General features: G+C 45.0%; 1 protein-coding gene across 1 annotated transcript in view; it reads right to left on the minus strand.

Annotated features, from left to right (window-relative positions):
- Nucleotides 1-21,486, minus strand: part of ncoa1 (nuclear receptor coactivator 1) — a 35,399-nt gene continuing 13,913 nt past the window's right edge. Inside the window, exons 2-21 of the mRNA XM_079180334.1 lie at nucleotides 15,603-15,708; nucleotides 13,754-13,920; nucleotides 13,476-13,588; nucleotides 13,161-13,338; nucleotides 11,382-11,561; nucleotides 10,504-10,596; nucleotides 9,940-10,080; nucleotides 8,765-8,912; nucleotides 7,696-8,680; nucleotides 7,261-7,488; nucleotides 6,298-6,718; nucleotides 5,547-5,729; nucleotides 4,990-5,104; nucleotides 4,453-4,621; nucleotides 3,786-4,106; nucleotides 2,392-2,490; nucleotides 1,544-1,976; nucleotides 965-1,130; nucleotides 650-839; nucleotides 1-317 (exon numbers count right to left, since the gene is read on the minus strand). Coding sequence (XP_079036460.1) covers nucleotides 135-317; nucleotides 650-839; nucleotides 965-1,130; nucleotides 1,544-1,976; nucleotides 2,392-2,490; nucleotides 3,786-4,106; nucleotides 4,453-4,621; nucleotides 4,990-5,104; nucleotides 5,547-5,729; nucleotides 6,298-6,718; nucleotides 7,261-7,488; nucleotides 7,696-8,680; nucleotides 8,765-8,912; nucleotides 9,940-10,080; nucleotides 10,504-10,596; nucleotides 11,382-11,561; nucleotides 13,161-13,338; nucleotides 13,476-13,588; nucleotides 13,754-13,920; nucleotides 15,603-15,691 — 4,602 coding nt within the window. The 5' untranslated portion in view covers nucleotides 15,692-15,708 and the 3' untranslated portion in view covers nucleotides 1-134. The remainder of the gene's footprint in view (nucleotides 318-649; nucleotides 840-964; nucleotides 1,131-1,543; nucleotides 1,977-2,391; nucleotides 2,491-3,785; nucleotides 4,107-4,452; nucleotides 4,622-4,989; nucleotides 5,105-5,546; nucleotides 5,730-6,297; nucleotides 6,719-7,260; nucleotides 7,489-7,695; nucleotides 8,681-8,764; nucleotides 8,913-9,939; nucleotides 10,081-10,503; nucleotides 10,597-11,381; nucleotides 11,562-13,160; nucleotides 13,339-13,475; nucleotides 13,589-13,753; nucleotides 13,921-15,602; nucleotides 15,709-21,486) is intronic.

A 21,486-nucleotide genomic window follows, 5' to 3' on the forward strand; every position in this document is an offset into this window, starting at 1 on the left:
TCCAAACATCCATCCATCCATCCAAAAAGGTGAGACAGAGACAGCAATGGGGTCCGGTGCACCGGCCTCCGTGGAGGAGGCGTAGAAGTGAGAAGTAGAGGGAGTACGGGAGAGCTGAAGGGGGTCGAGGGTCGTCACTCGGTGAGCAGCTGCTGGAGGAGGCTCTTCTGCTGGGCCTGGTTGTTCTGGGAGCCCTGCGGCACGCCGGGGCCCTTCTGGGAGGCCGCAGCTCCGATGGGGCCCGGGTTCAGGTAGGAGTCGCCGCCAACCAGGTTCACCGTGCACTGGACGTCCGCGAACACCTGAAGCTGCTGCACCTACAGAAACAGAAGCAACGATGTTACGGGGGACCCGAAAAGGGAACAGTTCAATGTTTTAGAGCCTCGTCTTCGTAAGTGCCCGACGGATGCTGGAGGATCGATTGAGGTTGATGCCGACGCAAGCAAAACCCTACAAATAAAAGATCTGGGCAAAATAAAGATGAGATGCAGGTATTGTTTCAACGGAGAAGTTTCGATACTACTTGGTACTTGGGTTATTTAGGTCCGCTTCAGTGAAATGCACTACAAAGTCAGGTGGTTGGATGGAGGAAAATGGGAGACAGCAACCCATCAGGACAGCAAAGTCCCGGAGCCTCGAGGTCACTAACCTGCTGGTCGCTGCACACCGAGCCGACCGTGCTGAGGTTACTGTTGCTCATGCCAACCGGCTGCCCCATGGGAGACAACGGGCCGACGCCACCCGAGCCCCCGGCCAAGGAGACGGTGATGCTCATGTTGTTGTAAACCCCCTGCTGGCCAAAAGCCTGCGCCGCACTCTGTCCTGAGGGACTGAACAGGCTGCAGAGCGCAGAAACGGTGAGAGAAGACAGCACATTACACCGAGGTCTCATTTAAACACACCAATGCAATCAACGGGTGATTTTAACCCAATGTAAGCCTTGCAACTGTGTACACGCCCTCACCTGTTGCTCCCCATGCCTGTCTGTTGCCAGCTCTTCATTTCTGGTGACTGGTAGCCAGGGGGTGGGGCTTGTTGAAGCAAAGGACTCTGGGAGGTGGGGTTTTGAGGTGACAACAACGGGCTGGTCGGGCTCATCTCAGGGAAAGGTGGGTCTTGCTGGGAGATAGCTTCAAAAGAGGAAAATCAAAAGTTAGGTCAGTTATATTACTTTATATTTTCCTATTTACAAATTTTGACAAATTTTCTGAAATTTTTGGACTTTGCTGGTAAGTGGTCATTTCATAAGTACTTGTTTAAATGTTCTACTTTTTGCACGAAGCCTTGCTTCGCATTTCGTTACTTTGCCTTCATCTTTTGACCAAGCTGTGGTTTCACACTCCACCTCTGTTGCACATCGAGGCCTCTCATAAACACTGCCATCTTTAAGTACTGGTACTAATAAAAATGAGGTATAGTACCCTTTAAACGTCAGGGTTTTGCGATACTTTTCTAGTATAAGTGTCCCGTGCACCACTAATCTAATATTAAAATGTAGCGGATTCTCAGTCTGGTCCGGTGAAGCATGTTTCCTAGAACTCACCAGACCCTGCAAATTGCTGAAACAGGCCCTGCGGCAATGTGGAGTTCACGGTGCTGCTGAACTGGCCCTGCACGCCGGCCATCAGCGGCGGGTTATTCAGGGGAACTCTGCCGGGCAGTTTGTTGTCCAGAGGGCCCCCGGTCATGGGGCTGAAGTTACTGGGTGAGGTAGGGGATTTTCCCGTCAAAGGGTTGTACCCTGGTGGGAAGTTGAACTGCTGCTGCTGTTGTTGTTGTTGTTGTTGTTGAGGCGTTGGCGGTGGACCTTTCGGGGGCCTGGCTGTTCCTCCGGTGGGCCCCACGACTCCAGTCGGAGCGCCTGCAATGTTCTGTCTCATCAGCATGACCTTCTGCTGGAAAAGCTGGCGCTGGCGGTGCTGGATGCTGTAGAGCTCCCTCTGACGCTGGGCCAGCATCTGGGCATTCAGCGGAGGCTGCTGAGACATATGATGGAGAAGAGCATGTTACAGAATGTGTTTAAGTAAATATACATCACGCCGCGTTATGCAAGAGGTCACTCACACACATATACACACAAAGTAAAGTATCTACAGGTGTAAGAAAGACTCATTTAGACTTCTGAGAGTTAACAACCTGAAGGCCAACGTAACTCCAAATCAACAACGGTGAGGAGGAGAGATGAAATGATGAAATGCTCCACAGAGCTGATAATTATCTATCTGCTTATTTGATCCATTGTGAAGAGAGAAATATTGATTCCAGCAGCTTCCAATACGACCTCAATCCACAGAGAAAAAATATATATTCTGTAGTCTTTCCGGGTCTGCAAGAAAACAGCAGAGGGTGCTCAGGGTGAGCCGAGATTCATTCGCTGCCACTGTGACTCACCTGTGAGGGCATTTGAGGCTGTTGAACCTGACGGAGCCCTATGTTCACATGCTGGGCTCCTCCTGGAAACGGACTAATGCCCGCCATCCTGTTCTGGAGCTGAGACAGAGAAAAATCAGCAGAGGTCAGGAAGGTGTTGAAGGATGAGTGAGGAGGGGACGATAAGAGAGCGAAGGGAGGAGGGCAGGAAATAATAAGACAAGAGGAAGAAATAAGATCATCGACCGAAAAGAAGACGGAGAGGGAGATGAGTTGAATATTAGTGATGAAGGAGGAAAGGGAAGTGGGGAGTTCTTTTAAGAGCATTTCAATCAATATTTAGAAAATGAAATCACAAGAACTATTATGATATATGACGATTCAGGCAAGAACACAGGAAGCTAAATGTCAACACGTCGTGCTACTCATTACATCTCAGTATTTGTCATTCACAGCCCGGAGTAATTGAGTAGTGATGCACCAGTAGCAATTTTCTCAGTTGATTCCTATTTACGGTTTTCTTTTTATATTTATTGTTAAAAGCTTGACTTGACCAGAAAAAACTGGTATTTTCTTTACACCAGTTTGTCCCAGTTTGTGTGTTCTACGGGTGTTGCCAATAGTGTTCATCTTTGTCAAGTGGAAGTCTGATTTTCTTTTAAAGAACAACTGTTTTCACCACCGACCCAACATATTATTTCAATATTCAATGTAAACCAACATCTTTTCACATCAATTCAAATGAATAGGAAATAAATGATTGTGCTTTTATTTAAATACTCTCTTTGATTAACAAATATCCTGGCATTAGAAGTTCGAATTATGTATTATAAGCTGCTTAAAGCTTGTGTAAAGGAGTTAAACAGGTCATCATTCCCTCTCTAATATCTATTTTATATTGATGTGATGTCTCCTTCAAACAACTGTATGTTTTCAAGTTTCTTGCCGAAAACCACAATGTACAAAATTACATTTGAACTCATAATAATAGCGTTATAATTAACATTCTCCTAATACTCAGTTTTACTGAGCAGTGCTTGAACACATCGACCGGTCATTGCCAATCAGATGAAAATCATGTGGTTTCGATCAGCTGCCTATTGATCGGTGCATCTCTAATAATGAGTAAAGTGGGTGTATTATATGAAAGCACAGAGAGGGAAGAAAGTATGAAAACAACTCAAAAGTGTTCCTTTCTCTCATTTGTTTGTGCATTACTGTTTTGTTAGCAGCCCTTGAATCCTGTGAACAAGTTACATCAAGTGAGACACAACGTCTCATTGTTGTGACTGTACACTTTAAAGACAGTATGTCGCAAAAGCAACACAAGCAGCAACATCTTCCATCCCAAACCACCTCCTCCTCCTCCTCCTCCTCCTCCTCCTCCTCCTCCTCCTCCTCCTCCTCCTCCTCACCTGCTGTGGGCCCTGCAGCCTCTGCTGCAGCTGCAGGCGCAGTTGGTTGGGTGGCAGTCTGAGCTGAGCGCCAACCCCCTGCAGTTGCGGCGCGCCCGGCCTCAGCCCGACGCCCGTCGTCCCGCCGAGGAAAGCCCTCCGGGGGGCTCCAAACCCAAGACCCTGCTGCCCCACCACCGTGGCCAGCTCAGGAGGAAACTGCGCCTGTGGGGCTGTTGTGAATTGGGACGGGTAGGCGGGGAGTTTAGGGTCCATGGAACCTGAGGTGGCAGTGGATTGCTGGGTCGGGAAGTTTTGGGTCAATGGGTCAAAACAGCCTCCCTGGGAAGAGGCAGATACAAATAGGACAGGACATTAATGATGTGTTTATTTAATGAAAACAACCTTTTGCTAAATTCAGCAAAAGGTTCTGTTGCTTCTATGTAAATGTGATTCACAGACGGCCTGGCATCTCTATTGTTGTGACAGTCACATATAGACATTCTGAACAGGCTGTACTCTGAAGCTAAAATAAAGTTGGAAGTATGTGGTCAGAGCAGCATAACCAGAGTTAAGTTGTGTGAAAACACTTTCTGTTTTACTTGAAAGCAGTCCAGCAGGGCTTTACCTCGGGCACATCTGCTGCACCAACTCTCTCAAATATCAAAATCTTTAATCACACACTTGCCTGCACCAGTTTGTCGATACCCAGGGCCTTATCCAGCTCAGCCAGTTCACTCTCATCAGTCCCACTGAGGAAGGAGACGAGCTGCTCCAACAGAGCCTTCTCATCGTTCCGGCCCTCAGGCGTGGTCGGGGGGCCCAGCACCTCATCCAGTGTACAGGGCACACACTGCCTGCTCACACAGAAACACTGTACATCATCACCTGCACCACATTGTCAGCAGGTTCAATCTAACTTTTAATAATTTTTTCTTCAGAGAAGAAGCAGCTTTTTCTTTTGCGGTTATATTTGTTCATTGTGTTTAAACTATTAGTGTAGCCTAGTCCTTAAGCTACCCTAATAGTATCAGAATTATACTATTTGCTGTATTAACACAGCGGTCTAAGAGAACCATAAATGACCTTTATATAACTATGACGACAGACATTCAAAGCTTCATTTGAAAACCTCAACAGAAGCTTTAAATGTTAAATAAATGACATCCCGGAACAACCCTGTAAATGACAACAGATTGGGTGTTGAGAGTACAGTCTTGCTTACTCTTGTGGCGATGCCAAGGGAGCTTGTAAAGGTGTTCCAAGACCATTAAAGGACAAGCTGTCAGACAGAGACAGAGGCTGGAACGGAGAGTCTCCCACATCCATCTTGGACAGGCCTGAATGAGATAACAACGCAGTTTTATTGCAATAGAAATAGAAAAAAAAAATCATAAATAAGTAGATTCAACAAGTATAATTAAATTAATTTACAGTATTTAGCAGTTTGCCAAATTAAAAAAGGTAATTAACATCAGTTTAAAATCCTGCTTTGCTTCAATAACGTCCTATTGTGCTGCTCTTTTCTACAGTATACTACAAAGCTGTATCACGTGTGGGCTCATATATGTAACAGAATACAGTCTGACCACACCCAATGGTGCTGTTTAGTGCGGTCGTTTATGTAGGAGCATTGAAACCTAGACGGAGGTCAGGTCAACAATGCTTTACTGCGACTGAAGATTTAGTGTCAAGTTTCTACCGGACAGGGTTTCACACAGTGGTCGTTTTTCTGAACATTTTCTATGACTGGTTCTGTGTGTTTTATGTTTTCTTGCATACCAGTGCTTGAACTGAAAGGGTTGATAACTTCTGCCTCTGAGAAGAGGCTGCTGTCTTTGGGGGTCTGGAAGGGGTCTCCCTGTCCCTGGTTCTGTGTCTGGCTTGGAGTCGGGGGACTGCAGAAGTCAAAGGATGACTGACTCTGGAGGTTGCAGCCGGAGGATGGGCCGCCATCACTGAGTCCTGGGAAACAAACGCATGCACACAGAAAATTAGGTCAAACAAATAAAAAAAGAATGATGCATAAAACTTTATTGGTTAATATTGATACAAAGACTTTAACTTTCTGCACTGCTGAACTATTTTGGTTATAGTATGTATGGTCTGTTGACATAGCAATGCCTCCAATAGCCACTAGGGGGAACACAGACTAACAATGTGTAGGTAAATATGTGAATGAATAAATAAGGAAGCTTTCTGGGTCACAACTATACTAGATGTTAATACCAGTAACAAAAATAAGGAGGATTTTTTTGGGGGGGAATTCCAGAATAAAATCGAAATGTTAAGAATTGAGTTAAAATATCATTTTGAGAATGAAGATTAAATATTGAGAAGAATAGTTGAACTTTTTTTCTTGAAATGCTAAATAATAATAATAAAATGAATCTTCCTCTTCTCCTGTTCCCCTTATGCCTGGCCCTAATAGTCTTCCGTACCATTGTCCATAGGTTGTATGTAGGTAGTTTATTATTATTCCCTCTTCTGCATGAACACCCTCCTCCCCATTCCTGCTAAGTTGAAACTTTACCTTTGTTAGGAGTGCCAGGAGGCTCTCTCTTCACATTTACATTGCGGGGAGTGCTGGCCTCGCCGGGCTGGAGCTGAGTGGGGGAGTGCAGTTTGAGCTGGGGAGAAGGGGATTGGAGCTGGGGTGACGGCGATTGCAAATGGGGAAGGGACTGGGGGGACTGGAGCTGAGGTAGGGGGGACTGGAGCTGAGGCAAGGGGGACTGGAGCTGAGGCAGGGGGGAGTGGAGCTGAGGCAGGGGAGACTGGAGCTGAGGCAGAGGAGACTGGAGAAGAGCTGGGGGCTGAGAGGCTGGAGAGTGGAGTTGGGGGCCTCCTCCAGGGGTTGTTGAATCCTCACTGCTCTGTTTGGCCCCACTTGGGCCTCTCAGGCCAGGCAGCAGCTGGGTGAGAGGGTCCATGTCAACAGAGCCACCAGACATCTGAGGGTGGGAAATGGAGAGTGGAGCAGAAACAAATGAAAAAGGGATAGTGATGAGGAAAAAGACAGGATGGAAGAATGGATGGCGTGAAAAGGTAAAGAATGAAAGAATAACGGGTAGCAGGCAATCAGTGACAGAGAGGTGGACCGAGATAAAGGTCAGAGGCCAGTGAGCTTCAAAGGCTGCAGCTGGTAGCTGAGCCTACAGTCGAGACAAAGTCCAAGAAAATAAACATATAAATTGATTTACAATGGCTGTAAGGCAACAACGAATGCAGGAGCAAAGCTTAATAGAAGATAATCTAAATATTCTTTAACAGAGTGCCAGTGCAAATGGAAACCGGGAAGGCTCATGACGCTCATTTAATTCTTTAGGGTCGTTTTGATTTGGGTGTCATGACAGTCTAACAAGTGGGACAGAGTCCAGCGTAGTCTGAGCCAGTTGCTTGTTCTGAGAATATAACAATGCCGTCACTGGTCATGTTGGTGTGATACTCCTACTACTGTTATTACAGATCACAACGACATTGACAACAACCGTACCGTGGAGTCTCTGCTGTCCCTGCGGCTGTCTCGGCGGTTCTCCCCGACGGGGCTTGATTTGGGGCTGGTGCACGCTGAGCTGCTGCACACTCTCGCCGGTTTGGACGCACCTCCTGCTGCAACAGTGGACCCAGTACAGACCACTCCATCCACGCTGGCTCTCTTCTCCACTTTGACCCTCACGGACTGCAGGCTGAGAGCAGATGGAGGAGGCAGGTCCCCCAAGTCCTTTGAAAACACAGTGCTTCTCCGTTAGTAGTTGTCATGGCATCATGATGACTCATGAGGACAAATGATGTGGAATTTATTATTTATTAAGTCAAAGATAGATACTTCATTCACATAGAACAAGGCTAACACAATCTATTTTAGTATTGTGCCATGAACAGATTTTCAAATGAAGAAATACAAAGGACGTTTTTTTTTAATGGTCACCTTTTCGTCTGTGTCCAGGAGAAAACGGAGTAGTTGGTGGTCCTGTGGCTCTCTGGAGCTGGACTTGGGAGGTGCTGCGGTCAGAGCCGGACTGGCAGGCGGCTCCCTCTTGATCTCAACGTCATTTTTGTTTAGTCCTTCCTCCACGGTGGTGGAGGCATCGTGGGGACTGGTGTCCTGGAGCAGCCGGTGCAGGATCTTATGCCGCTCAGTTAGAGAACTGTGAGAGGCAGGGCACTGAGGGGCAGGATGAGGGTTAGAAGGATGAGGTGATGAGTTGCAGTGGATCCTGTTGTTGTTGTTGTTGCTGCTGTTAGATTCAGCTCCCGTCCCATTGCTTTCCAGGAGCTGATTGAGTCTGAGGTTACCCAGCTGTGAGGCAGAAGGAAGAGGTGCTTTAACAGAGTTCTCCCCCCCTCCTTCTCCTCCCTCTGGCAGTTTGGCAGATGGAGGTCGAGTGGGTGTGCTGGCTTGTCTTTGAAGGAAAGGAGAGGAAAGGGAGAAAGAGCCAGGTGACCCACCGCTGGCGCCGCTACTACCATCACCGCCAGACTGCGGCCTGTTGAGGCTGCCTCCACTACTTAGTTCCCCGGCTGGGGAGTGGAGGCCCGGTGTGGAAGGAGAGAAGGGGTTCCCCGGTACCCGAGGGCTTCCGCCTAACCCAGGACTGGCTCGTGGCATCCTGGGTGACATAAAAGAGGCAGGGGTGGCTATGAGTGGGCTGCTCAAAGGAGAGGGGCTGTTGACCTGCTGGGGACAGGTCCGATTGGGCGTCAGGTAGCCTGTGGGTGTGGCTGGATTATGTCCGTGGGGGGAGGTGTTGGTGTTGTTGGGGTGAAGGCCCGAGGTGGAGAGGCCTGAGCCTTGGGTCCAGTTGCTGCCGGGAGGAAGGGAAGGGGAGCGGGAGGGAGTTTGGGCAAGGCTGCCGAGGGCCGGTGGAAGGCTGGGGTTAGTGTTTTCCTGAGAGCTAGCAGTGTTGTGTTCCCTGGAAGAAAAGAAAAGTCAACTGTGACCCGAGGAGACCATGTGGAAAAAGAACTGCAAAAACCTGCTACAGAAAGGATCGTACCTGTCAATAGTGTGAATGCCCATAATGAAGGGCTGAACGTCGGGGTTGGGGGGGCAGCAGAACTTGCAGCGGGTCTGAGCGCTGAGCGGGGTGCCGTCACTTAACGTGAAATGGTACAACGGGCTGATGGCGGTGCCGTGGGTCATCACTGATGGAGATACCAACACATGCACACACGGGGAAGAGAGAAAGAGGCAAACACAGGGTTTACACTTCGGTCTCATCGCTTGTTTTCTTCTTTCTTTTCGTGTTAACTTTGGTTCGGATTACTAGATCCACATCTGACATGATGTAAACATGTAAAAACTGCAACTTTGGAACAAAGGATTTTGATATCGTTGCAGTGCAGCTGCTGGCTTTAAGACATTAATTTACATTATTATAATGGTGTGGAAGTACAGTGGAAACTAGTTATAGTGATGACAGTTACTTATATGGATCAAAAAGCTTGGGACAGAATCATTCCTATAAGAATGCAGTTAAAATAGTTTGCTTATAATAACCAAGTAGTCCTCTTACAGTTCATTTGGGATCTACAAAAGCTAACTTTAATAAAAACGTCTTCGCTTTCCAGCTGTGGCCTGTGATGCCTGCACATTGACATCATGCAGGAAGAAGAAGGTGATTTTCTCTCAATAAAAAAAGCTATTGCGCACGGTGAAGGCGCCTGTGGTTGAAGCCGCCCTAATCACGTGGATTGATAATGCCTGGTTACGTAAGGCCCCCCAAAAAGAAACTGTGCTGATCCTCGACTGCGTCCATGCCACCACAGGCAGCACATGCAGATGAACAGCGAGGCTGTGTGCGAGGAGCCGCGGCAAAGGCCGCCATTCATCTGCATGCACCGCTCCCGCTGCAGTGACACAGAGCTGGCCAAAAACCGGCAAAACGTCACGCAATGCGAGCCCTCAGTGAGGGAAAAGGCAGAAGGATCGACAGCGGGCCAGTAGGTAGTGAAGCTGTTTCTTAACTTTGTATTCATGTAATAAAATATCCAAATGTCAGCTAAGACGGTGTAATCTCTGTGACAACAAAATCAGCTCTAATAACCAGGACAGGTGTGATCACTACGAGCAGTTTCCACTGTAGCTGCTGAAACTGTGGTAACCATGACAAAGCTGGCAGCGAGCCTGTCAATGATTCCTGGGACTGAGCAATCGATCGTGGCTACTCACCCTCATGCAGCAGCTTCTTGGCGTGGGAGGGCTCTTTGCCCTGAGTCTGAAAGAAAGCGAAGATGCACTTCCTGACCAGGTCCTCCCAGCCAGGCCGGCCAGTCGCTCGCAAAGCACTAGTTTCTATGGAGATGATCTTCCCTGGAGGAGAGCACGACACACACACACACACACACACACACACACACACACACACACACACACACACACACACACACACACACACACACACACACACACACACACACACACACACACACACACACTTCAACATCTGCAGTAGCCGGGGACGAGAGGAGGTGCACTCTGTTTACATCAATGATGCTTTGAGCTCAAACAGTCAAAGATGATGAACCGTTATTCCCTGATGTAGAACATTTAATGTGAAGATGTTAGATAATTGATCATTGTTTTGTTGCTGCTGTTGTTTGCATCCTTCCTGGTGCACGTCCACAATAATGTAGTACAGGAATGCACTACTGTTTTCAGCAAATGGGCCACAACTACGGTTCGTTGTGCAACCCTGTTTTGCATAATGACACTAAATTATCCTCGGCTCCTAACCTGTGGGGTCCTGCTTCGTGATGAACGACTCCGTGCTGAAAGGCTGGGCGCGAGGTATCCGACAGGCAATACAGATCAGGCAGCTCTGCAGGTCTGAGGAAAGAGAGGACACAAGTGGTGAGGTGTGTGTGTGTGTGTGTGTGTGTGTGTGTATCTGGTACTGTAAGACTATGGATAAGTACCTCATACAACCAATGATACCACAATGATCAAAGCATACCTCATCCCTCTAATTCACACTAAATGTATATTTTTTATAATATTCCGAGGTGGTGAAAAAGGTACATCTGATCATTTTGGTTCCGCTGTATAAAGGAGAAGCTGTATCAGCCAATCAAAGCTTGGAATTGTGTCACGCCAACAACAGATGTTGGGACTCAAAACCTACACAAAAGTAGAAGGACAGCGGATACTGTGAGTACAATTCTATAATCCGCGAGGGGCAGGTCTTATCAAAATGAATAAAAGCAGGCAGAGCTCAACAGCAGAGTAAATCTGCAATGCAGGAACTACATCATATTTCTTATCAAGGCCGTTGCACCAACGGCTCCCCCCCAAAAAATATGAAAATGTCCTGCAAGAATCTTGCCGCAGTCCAACTGGTGAGATGGTGGAAGTTGTGATAGTGGAACATTGCTTTAATACACGAACAACAACAAAAAGATTTAGTTATGAACTATTTAACATCCTTTTAAAGGGACACAGCCCATGTTTACTGCATACAAAAATAGATCTATATTCTGTCTAATGAATCTGTCTTCCAAATAGGCCTTTTCTGAAAGAAAGGTGAAACAAGAGAGCAAAGAGTATAAACAATCTCAAGACTGAGCGCCTGCACATTGTGTACTCATTGTGTGTGTGTGTGTGTGTGCATGTACCCTCTCCCTCCTCCTGGATGGTCCGTGGTTGGGACACGGTGAAACACTGCATGATCTCATATTGCTGCCGAGCCTCCGGGTTTTCTGAATCCAACTCGTCCGGTGGCCTCTTCAGCATGCGACAGTTGAAGGTGTGGCTGTTCCTTCGGCCGGGCTCCTGTGGCCACTGCACGCCGTTTACTGGACAGAAAGGACAATAAACACAGGAGTTTAAAATCAATGAGAATTTACGGTTTTAATCAAAGCAAAGAAGAAATACATCCCCTTTGGGAATATGTTAAAGGTACCCTGTGGATTATGTTTTTATGAGCTGGGCCCCCGGTTGTTTTTTTTGCTGCCTTTGGTTTCACACTATTCTACTGATTTACTGGCGGCCGTATTGCGCCAACAAATGTAGAAGTGCACAGAAGAAGACTACTTCCAAGTAAACAGGAATTCAGGCATTAAACTTAAAAAAAAAAAAAAGGGTTTTGTAAATGTTTTATGAGGAAGGATTCGTAGGTAAGCTTTTAAAAACACAATAAAATACTTAATGTGATATCTTGATATAAATCAAGTAGACAAGACTAGGTCACCATGAACAGATCAAGTTTTTTGGTTTCCCTTGATTTAAAAGAAGAAGAAAAACTGCACTAGAATCTTTCTGGGTCCTGGGGTCCGTTTCACAAATATTTGAACATGAGATAATCTCCCCTTGCACTTGTTTACGAACATTAAACACACTATTTAAAGCAAACGCTATACTTGCAATCCCATGCACAAGCTTACAAAAGCCCCGTAGGACTCGCAAATACACGGTAAATAAATTGGGACGCGTGTTTGCGTCTAAACAACGCTCGCAAATGGCTATTGTGAAACGAGCACCTGTTGTAGTGTAAAGCCCACTGAGCTCAGTCCAACACAGTTCCTGCTAAATCTCCTCTCGTCTGATGTTTCTTTTTCTTTTTCTTCCAAGGCTGCTGGAAGACGCCAATTTTGTTGAGTGAGTAATCACTCCTGGATCAAACTGAATGCAGCAGGACTTGCAGATGTTACACGCAATATTATGAAAAGTGGCGTTTTCCTCATTTCGCCCATTCAAATTTCTCTTTTTGGGTCGTTGTAGCGCCCTAAAGAAACTGCGGCGTAACTCTAATTTGTGTCAAGCTCTCTCTGAGAAGAAGGAAGAGCTGTAGTGACTGGCACAACATTAAAAGAGATTACAAGATCAAAACAGAAAACACAACTGCTCAACCGTGTCGCCTACTGCACTCCTTTATCTATTGTCCTCATACGATCCCACACAGGCCGCCTCCATTTTTTTTTTTTTATTATCAGCGCTTCTCAAGGTTGCGGCTTAAAATTAAAGCAACATTATCACAGGGAAGAAACACAGTGTTTCACTCTTCCCTCGCTCCTCAAACTCCCCCACACATTCTCTCTACTCTGACGTGCCGTTTCTTCGCTCTCCTGGAACATTCTTCAGCTTTGTGGAGAGAGCACTTAAATCTGAATTCATTCAAACTGTCCATAGTTCATCACACTGCCTTTCTTCATGGCTCTTCAAATGTGCTTTAGCTACAGTATTTGCCATCAATGAACCAAGTTAATTATCCGTATTATGGACTGTCTTCCGATTTTGCTGCCAATACTGATCTCCTTAATAGGTTGCGTCGGCATTGAAACTGTCAAATGTTAAGACACTGAAAATGCAATTACCAAATCTCTTTAAAAAAATAAATGTTGGCGTCTTAAACCGATGATATACTGAGTTAGGACCCACAGTCCCGGCTCACTCACCCAGGCTTTTGGGCAGCAGATTGCGAACAAATTCATTGTGGTCTCCCACGTGGAGCATGCTGTAGACACTGGAGGTCATCAGCTCCCCCTGGGCGTAGCCGAGGTAACTCGTCACGTTCTCTGAAACAAAGACGATGCGGCCCTCCCGGTTGACGACGAAGAAGAACCCATCAAGGGCCTGAAATGAGGAGCGGAAGAGGAGTAAATAATTCATTGTGAAAAATCAGTGTGTGTTGAGTTGGGAGTAAAAATCCCAGCGGCGGTGGGGTGGTGAGTAAATGTGTGATTGTGTGTGCGTGTGTGTGTGCCGTTCACCTCAAGCAGCATGGGCCCCAGCGCCTCTTTCTCCACCAGCCCCTGGCTACTGGAGGAGATGTCGCTCTTCTGCACCTCATCATCTGGAGACAGAAGAGCCGCTTTCAGCTCTTCTAACAAACGCAAAATCAGAAAACATTTGTATAGACCGCAGACAAAATAATATTTATTGTGAAAAATATCTTTCTAGCACAGCAAATCTAAAGCATGCGAACGTCTTCAAAGCAGCATATTTGGTTAAGCCTTTCACAAATCAGTCCATTGTGTGTGGTTCTCACCCTGCTCACGCCGTTTCATCTGCTGGATTTGGTCCACAGTACTCTTGAGGATGTGGCACATGTCGGGCTTGGAACTGAGACTGGCAATGTCGCCCATGTTGGACGACAGCAGCTCAGCCAGCTCCTCGATGTAGCGGCACTCCAGCTCCCGTCTCCGCTTCTCCACGCTGTGAAGAAAGAGAGGCCGTTCACTTGACCGGGACGGACGGACGGACGGACGGACGGACGGACGGACGGACAAACGGCAAACTCGGATCTCGACCGTCGCAGAGGCATAACTATCATGTGATCAGGGTCCTTTAAATTGATGTTTCAATAGAGAATTGTGACTAAAATAATGTACTATGAACTTAAAACTTACGGTGTTTTCTGGTAACAATCTACAACAATGTAACAGAGACACTGTTTCCGAGTTACCTTTAACAGTTTTTTGTTATTTATTTGCTTATACATCTATACTAATATATCTGCAATAAGCTCAAAACAGAAGATTTACATGTCAAGCTCTAATTGGACAAAACAAGAGATATGAGGCCGTCATCTTGAGCTCTGAGGAGTTGTGATTATTATTACTGACACTCTAAAAATGAATAAGAAAATAATTAGGAGCAGTCCTGATCTTTACTTGATGTCCTGATACTTCTGTTCAAGTCTGTCTCAACATGGTGCCGTTTAATGTCGATTAAACATTTGAACATCTGCTCACGTCAGTTTGTTTCTTTGTCAAACAGGTGGTTCAAATGATCAGTTTCAGAGTTGGGAAATGTTTAAAATCACAATGTGCTGTAAAAAGTGCTGTGGTTTCTCAACTGGCTGCTTGTGATTTCTTTCTGTGATATGTAAACAAGGAAGTTGCCGTAAGTCAAAAAACATGGCAACTTAAATCTGCCTTTAACTTCAGAGTCTGTGCACAGCCTGAACACTATTCTCCAGATTCAATAATACACTTCCAACCCGACGAGTTGCAGCAAGGTATGTGGTAAACATGAAAAGAGGAATGTGTGTGTGTGTGTGTGTGTGTGTGTGAGACGACAACAGAAAAAGTAGGTCAGTGCGTTGGCCTGCCAGAACACACAGGCGTGGTGACCGAGGGAGGGAGGGGTGAGGAGGGGGAGGACGCTGCTGTGTGTATGCGCAGGTCAGTGGCTGCATGTAGCTGCTGTAGAAATGCTAGCTGGGCTGTTACACCAGCTTACATCAGCTATTGGGCCTTATAGACTCTCTCACACACACACACACACAGTACACTGACTACATTCATTCTTCACCACTACATGACCTGCCTTAAACCTAACCCAGACCTAAAACTTTAACCCTAAATCATGCTCTAAACTCTCCAGAGGATTGTATTTCTCTTCCCTCAGTGGCGGAGGAATCCTTCAGATCCTGAACTGAAGTAAAAGTACTAATACCACACTGTAGAAATACTCTCCTACAAGTCAAATCCCTGCATTGAAAATGTTACTGAAGTCAAAGTATGTTTGTATAATCAGGAGAAAGCAGTTAAAAGTACTCAGTGCAGAAAAATGTCCCCTGTGACATTTCTCATAACTCGAGGCAGCACATTATTTATGATTATATCATCTAATAATGTTTGGGTAACGAATGTCTTATGATCTTTCAACAGCAACGGTCACATGTTTCTTTTCATTATCAATCAAAGTGTGTCCCTTAAATCCACACTGTCCAAAATTAACATTTTGACTGAGCAGCCAAGGGGCCTGAACTCTACTACTCTCAGGAGTTTTTAATGGCGTACCCAGAGTTAACATTCCCGTTCACGTTAGAGTTGTATTTGTGTAATGTTTGTAAAACAGTGTCAGAACAAGGTACGAGGCCGGCTGTTTACCTTTGCCCTGATGTGTCACATGGTGAGCCCTTCCTCTTGCGTGACTCCGGCGTGTCAGGGTCCAGGGGGTTTTCCCCCACTGCACTCATTTTCAGCTTTAAGTGACCTGTAGAGGAAGAACACACGGTACAGCGAGGAAAGGTCGTTAATGGAATTTGTGCAACTTTTCTTTTTCCATTTCATGAGAGCAAGTACTTCAGCAGTTTCCCCAAAACCTGACACACAAAGTGTTAAGTGGCTACTGAAACTGTCACTACTCCCAACACACTCAAGCGACACTGTTCTCTTTTTATACGTTGATGAAACTGTGCAGCGGGGTATCTAACTGTATTAATTATACGGCATAGTGTTCGTGGTAAGGATCATACAAGTCACAGCTCATTTGAACTTTGGTTTGAGGTCACAGTTCAGCAGAACAAAAACAGAAAAGCAAAAGATAACGCCGTTCTTTTCTTTTTTTAGGGTTGTTAACAGTTGCACATTGACCACAACTTTAAAATATCTAAATTAAAAGACACAAATACAAGCATACAGTCTACACTTTCACAAAACTCTCCATAGATAAAAAAGAAGAAGAAAAAAACAGTAATGTCAGAATTAAAAGAAGAATAAAAGCCGTCGTTCATGAGGAGAAGGATAGTAAATGCAGACGTGACAGTAACTCCAACTGTAGTAATAGACAGGATTGACTTATATTCTTTATTATTCTATATTTATTACCGAATAGTTTAAAGCTTCTTGCATAACGTGTGATTCCTTGTGCTTAAACCTGTTATTTCAGCACAGTTGTAGATGAAGATTAGGCGACACTAATATTTTCAGCATTACACTATTTGTAGAAGACGGTTTCAGTGGTTGCTGCATTGTTTATGAATTCTGACTGCGATCCAAACGTTCCCAATAACCCCAGAGCGTTTAAAAATATATTTTAGAAAAAGGATATCGACATCATGTTTATATCAAACGAAATATTCAGCTTCAATTCCTTGTTGTTGGCATTTAGGCTTTCAGAGCAGTAAAAAGCGGTTTTCTTTCTCTCCTTTTTTTTTTTACAGAACAGACATTTGAAGCTTCATTTGAAAACCTCACAAAGACGCTTGGAATGTAAAAAGATGACATTCGGTTGAGCCCTAACGCATAATATTTAAACTGCATTTAATTTGGTATTTGGATGAACAAAAAGTAACATATGGTTGATTCCATTAAAGCTCTGCAACAGACCTGCCTGCTGGTCCTGAATCGGCTCGATAGACATTTTCTCTAGTTTGTGGGAATACATTATATTATATTATATATATATATATATATTTTTTTTAAAGCCTCTGTAATATTGTGTCTCCTATGTCTCTAATATCCCGCTTCAGTCTCCCTTAATGGACTCGTGCCTCTTCTTTTATCCGCTAAGTCGTCCGCCTGCACCTCTCTCGCTGCATCGGGAGGGTAACCGTGGCAACAGGCAATGCTGCAACATTTGATGAAGCCCACCGCGTGAAGAGGAAGAGTCCACGGGGTTCGTGCATGATCCATGAGGTCAAATAGTTATGTTAAAACCCTTTGGATGCCGTCGCAAATGGAATTGAAGACCACTCTGTTAATCCATATACACAGACAAATCCACAAAAAGCAGCAAAGGAGGTGAAGTTCTGTCGTGTTCAGCAAACTGTAGAGACGGGCGGGGTTTATTATCTCATAACTAGCCTGTTGTTGACAAAAATCTGGTTCCTAAAAGATTTTCCCCGAGTCTAAAAGCCGTAGATTTAATCTTGAGCACTGTACACATCAAGATGGACTCAAGCCTCTTAATCTGTAAAACCACATCCTTTCTGTATCTCAATAACAATCCGTAAATCATAAACAACGAAACTACAGACACGCACAAAAGTGTTTTAAATTCAGGGGTTAACCGCACAAAACAAGCAGCCATTGTCACGGTGTCGGGTGCTGCCGCAGGGCCACGCTGCTCACAAGACGCTAATCTTTCCTGACTGGCCTCGTTTACATTTCACCTCAAATCACCCCCTCTCTCCTCCTCCTCCTCCTCCTCCTCCTCCTCCTCCTCCATCCTCCTGATGCTGCGAACACGCAGCACACAAAGAGATCCGCCCGCCTCAGAGAGGAACGAGAACCCTGCTCCACATCAACGGAAACACCAATTAGCCGAGGTTCTGAGAAACGGAGTTCAGCGTCGACTTAAATAAAACAGCTGAAACTGTACATTACAGTAAAGAAAACAAACAAAGCGATTTATCAACATAAGCTCTGCAGGAAACACCATGAAGACCAGTGGTTTTACTGGATGTGTGTGGATTTTCCCGCCTGTGTTCAATTGCAGCAAGAAATAAAGTAATAATCAGCGACATTTTCATTAAACCGACGGTTGCTTAGCCAGAGTAAGTATATGGATATTTCTTAGGCGTGTTGTTGTGACGGCCGCTTTTTGGGCTTTCTCCCGCCAGGACTTTGTCTGGAGTGAAATTACCGCCGTTGGACACACCTGGGCTAGCACAGAGGGGTTTTCTTGATTAATGCATTCATTGTTTGGGTCGTTTAAATGTTTGAAGACAGTACAAAATGAATGATTACCATTACATTTCACGACGCAGCAGGCAACACCAACTGCTGCGCTCTGACCGTATCTTTAATGGAGCGTGCCGAAAACATGCCAAACAATCGGTTTAGAAGCAATGAGGGGGAAACCTGGCTGAATGGAGTGTGCGCGGTCGATGGGTTCATGCGGCGCAGCGAGCCATCGAGCGGTCGGCATCGTGTACCTGAGCGCTCGAGAACAACACTTCCTCCGACCCGGTGAGTGTTTATGATCAAGTCATTACGCTTGACGGTAGCCGGCTTTGTTTTCCACATCCCGACCACGCTCCTCGTTAAAAAAGGCAGCATCGAGAACATACATGGTGGAGGTGAACTTGATGAGCTCTTGAGCTGCATGAACACAGGTGGAGTATTGGAGCGCAATCACCATGAAGCAGCGCTGCGTGTGTGACCAGTGCTCATAATGTCAGCGGGTTTCCTCCCAATATAATACAGTATATTCCTCTAGCATCAACATTCAAATGTGAATTATTTTAAGAGATATCAAAACGGGAACGATTATTTATTACCAATTCATTGTCAGCTGACAGATTTATTTTTCTGTGTGGAAAGATCTCAATCAAATTAATGTTTTCAAGTAAGATATTGATTAAAATTGATTGTATTTACAGTGATGCAGCCGCGTGGCTGCCTTCATTTACACGTCAAGGATCTGATGTCTGTAAATGCATCCAAGAAGCTGGTTTTAATCTAGATTCATAAGGCTCTGCGTGTACCTGGCTGAGCTTCCAGCCCGTAGCCCGAGGTCCCCTGATAAGGCCCGGTTAGCTTTATTATTTATACCTCTGCTGTTGTATGTGTGACTGTTACAAGCAAAGCTTCATTGATATTTAATAGGATTCCATACCTCATAATTCTGAAAACCGGTAAAGAACCCTGCTGCATCATATCTTAGTGTCTTGAAGCGAAGTGCTTGAATAAAAAGCTATGGTAACGGTGAGAAAGGCTAAATATTGTCATGCGTTCGAGGTACTGAAGTGTCGGTTTTCCCAGAACCAACTCCTCTCTGCAGTGAGATGAAGAGCTGCTGAAAATGAATGAACAAGGACGTGAAGCGTCAGGGGTTAAAAAGGTAAATGCGTTTATGCTCCCAGCTACATTCATTCACTTCCCGCAGTCTGTGAATAATTTCGGCGCGCTGCGTTTGTTACCATCTGCCTGCAGTCTCTCACACAGCCCTGACACTGTGAGAGGCCCTGCTGTTTGCTGGTCTGCGCCATTCCTTTGCTGTGGTGAGCTAATGCTCGCCACGTTCGGGCTTCACATGAAATACATAGAAATGTAAAACACAAATGTGTCTTTAATGCGAAGGCGGCAGACGTTTTTTTTTATTTTGGGTGAAACCTTGATGTGCTGACAAGAATAGAAAAGCTAAAAGTTATGAAGGCGGTCACACCTTCACACACCGCCGGGTCAGCCTCCTGTCCCACGCTGCTTTATGCGCATATAAATCAATTAAACCAATGTAGCCTGGAATGCTTCTAAAAGCATTTCTTATGCACGGAGCCGCTCTCACACCACTCACATCAGACAGTATTTCAAACCGCTGTCACTTTAACGGTTCTACGTCTGCCTCACCTTGACACGTTATTGTTGTGTATTAATTAAGACGCAGCAGACTCATTTGAAAGGCTGCACGCGAAAACAAAGACGAAAGCAAACGTGATCAGGGCTGCAACACCTTCACTGTAAATGAATCAGGGACTTAAGAAAATAGTGGAACGTTCTCATCACAATCAGGGCTGCAACTGTTTCAATTATCGATGAATGTGATGATCTTATCAATTAATCAATCTATAAAAACGTCAAAAAACTATTAAAATAATGACAACCACAATTCCCAAAAGCATGAGTTGACATCTTCAAATTGCTTTTGTAAAATCCAGAGAAGTTCAATTTCCTATAATGTAAGAAAAGGAAGCGGCAAGTTATCATGTTGAAAAATAGCTTTAAAGACTACAATGATCCATAATATTAAAAGGTGTCACTTTCAAATGTCTCGTTTTATCCGACCAACTGTCCAAACCCAAATATATTCAATCTTCTGTAATAGAATACCAGGAAAACCAGTGGTTATTCACAAAGCCAAAGCTGAAACCTTTGGCTTTTTGCTATTTAAAAATGATGAATTAGTAATCGCCTAGTTATTTTAATGACGGCTGACGAATCTCTTCTGCTCCAAAGAAAGGCTGTGGTTACACTTGTCATCCCATCATGCACAGGACGCATTAACTGGGATCCGATCAGCCCGACCGCATCCCGAGGTGGCTCGCATCGTGTTGGTTACTGCTGGAGAAAACCCAACATTTCCCTTTTTTGATGCTTCAAAATAAAAGCTTTTGAATAAATAAATAATGTGGGGGGCTTTTATTGTGAAGAATTTGTAGGAAAATGTGTTTATTGGGGATATAGTGGAGCTTTGTTAGCGGCTATTCTTCGATGAAACAAGTCTGCAGGGAGGAGTAACGGGGGGCTTTCACAGAGAAGAATTTATAGGAGATAACATGCGTTTATCCGCAGTTAAACAGCCGGACAAAATATATCCAATTACTAACCGATCAGGCAGGTCGCATCAAAGTGTCAAGAGTGGACACGCATACAGCGGACACTGAATTCTGATCAGGCGCTTTGATAACAAAAGCCGAAATGAAAAGATAAATCATAATCATCTCTTTAATGGGTAACCTCTCACTCTGACAAGGCCTATAAAAGCAGATGTTCATACTGTGACATTAAAAAGGAGGTGGAAAATATGAAACTGGGCATGAGTAATGTACTCTGATTTGCAAAAAAAAAAAAACACTGGTGTAGTCCTTTAAGAGTCCCGGCCTTCTCCACTGAAAACCCTGTCAAGTTCCAGCCCATTGTTTCCCACCATCTGTGTACACCCAGATCCAGGATGTTTACCAAAGAGTAAGAGATTACCTTGGACTGCACACAACTCCACACACACACACACACACACACACACACACACACACACACACACACACACTCCTTAGTGCATAGAACATATAGCCAGTGGACCATAGTCACATTGCTCATCTGTGAAGCAATGGGAGCAGAAATGTGAGCTCTAGTGTAATATATGAGGAAAATGAGCCTTCATGAATAATGCAGTATGTATAACCTAAATGTAAAAGTATTTACATTGCTCCATAAAAAGGGAACGTGTCCTTTGTCTGCCTTCTGGGAACAAAAGAAAATGTACCCTTTAGATCCTATCAATAGAAACAAAATATACCCATAAATATATCAGTAAAGTTATGAATATGAC

This window comes from Pholis gunnellus (genome assembly GCF_910591455.1).
Source record: "Pholis gunnellus genome assembly, chromosome: 19".
In the NCBI taxonomy this organism is placed as follows: Eukaryota; Metazoa; Chordata; class Actinopteri; order Perciformes; family Pholidae; genus Pholis; species Pholis gunnellus.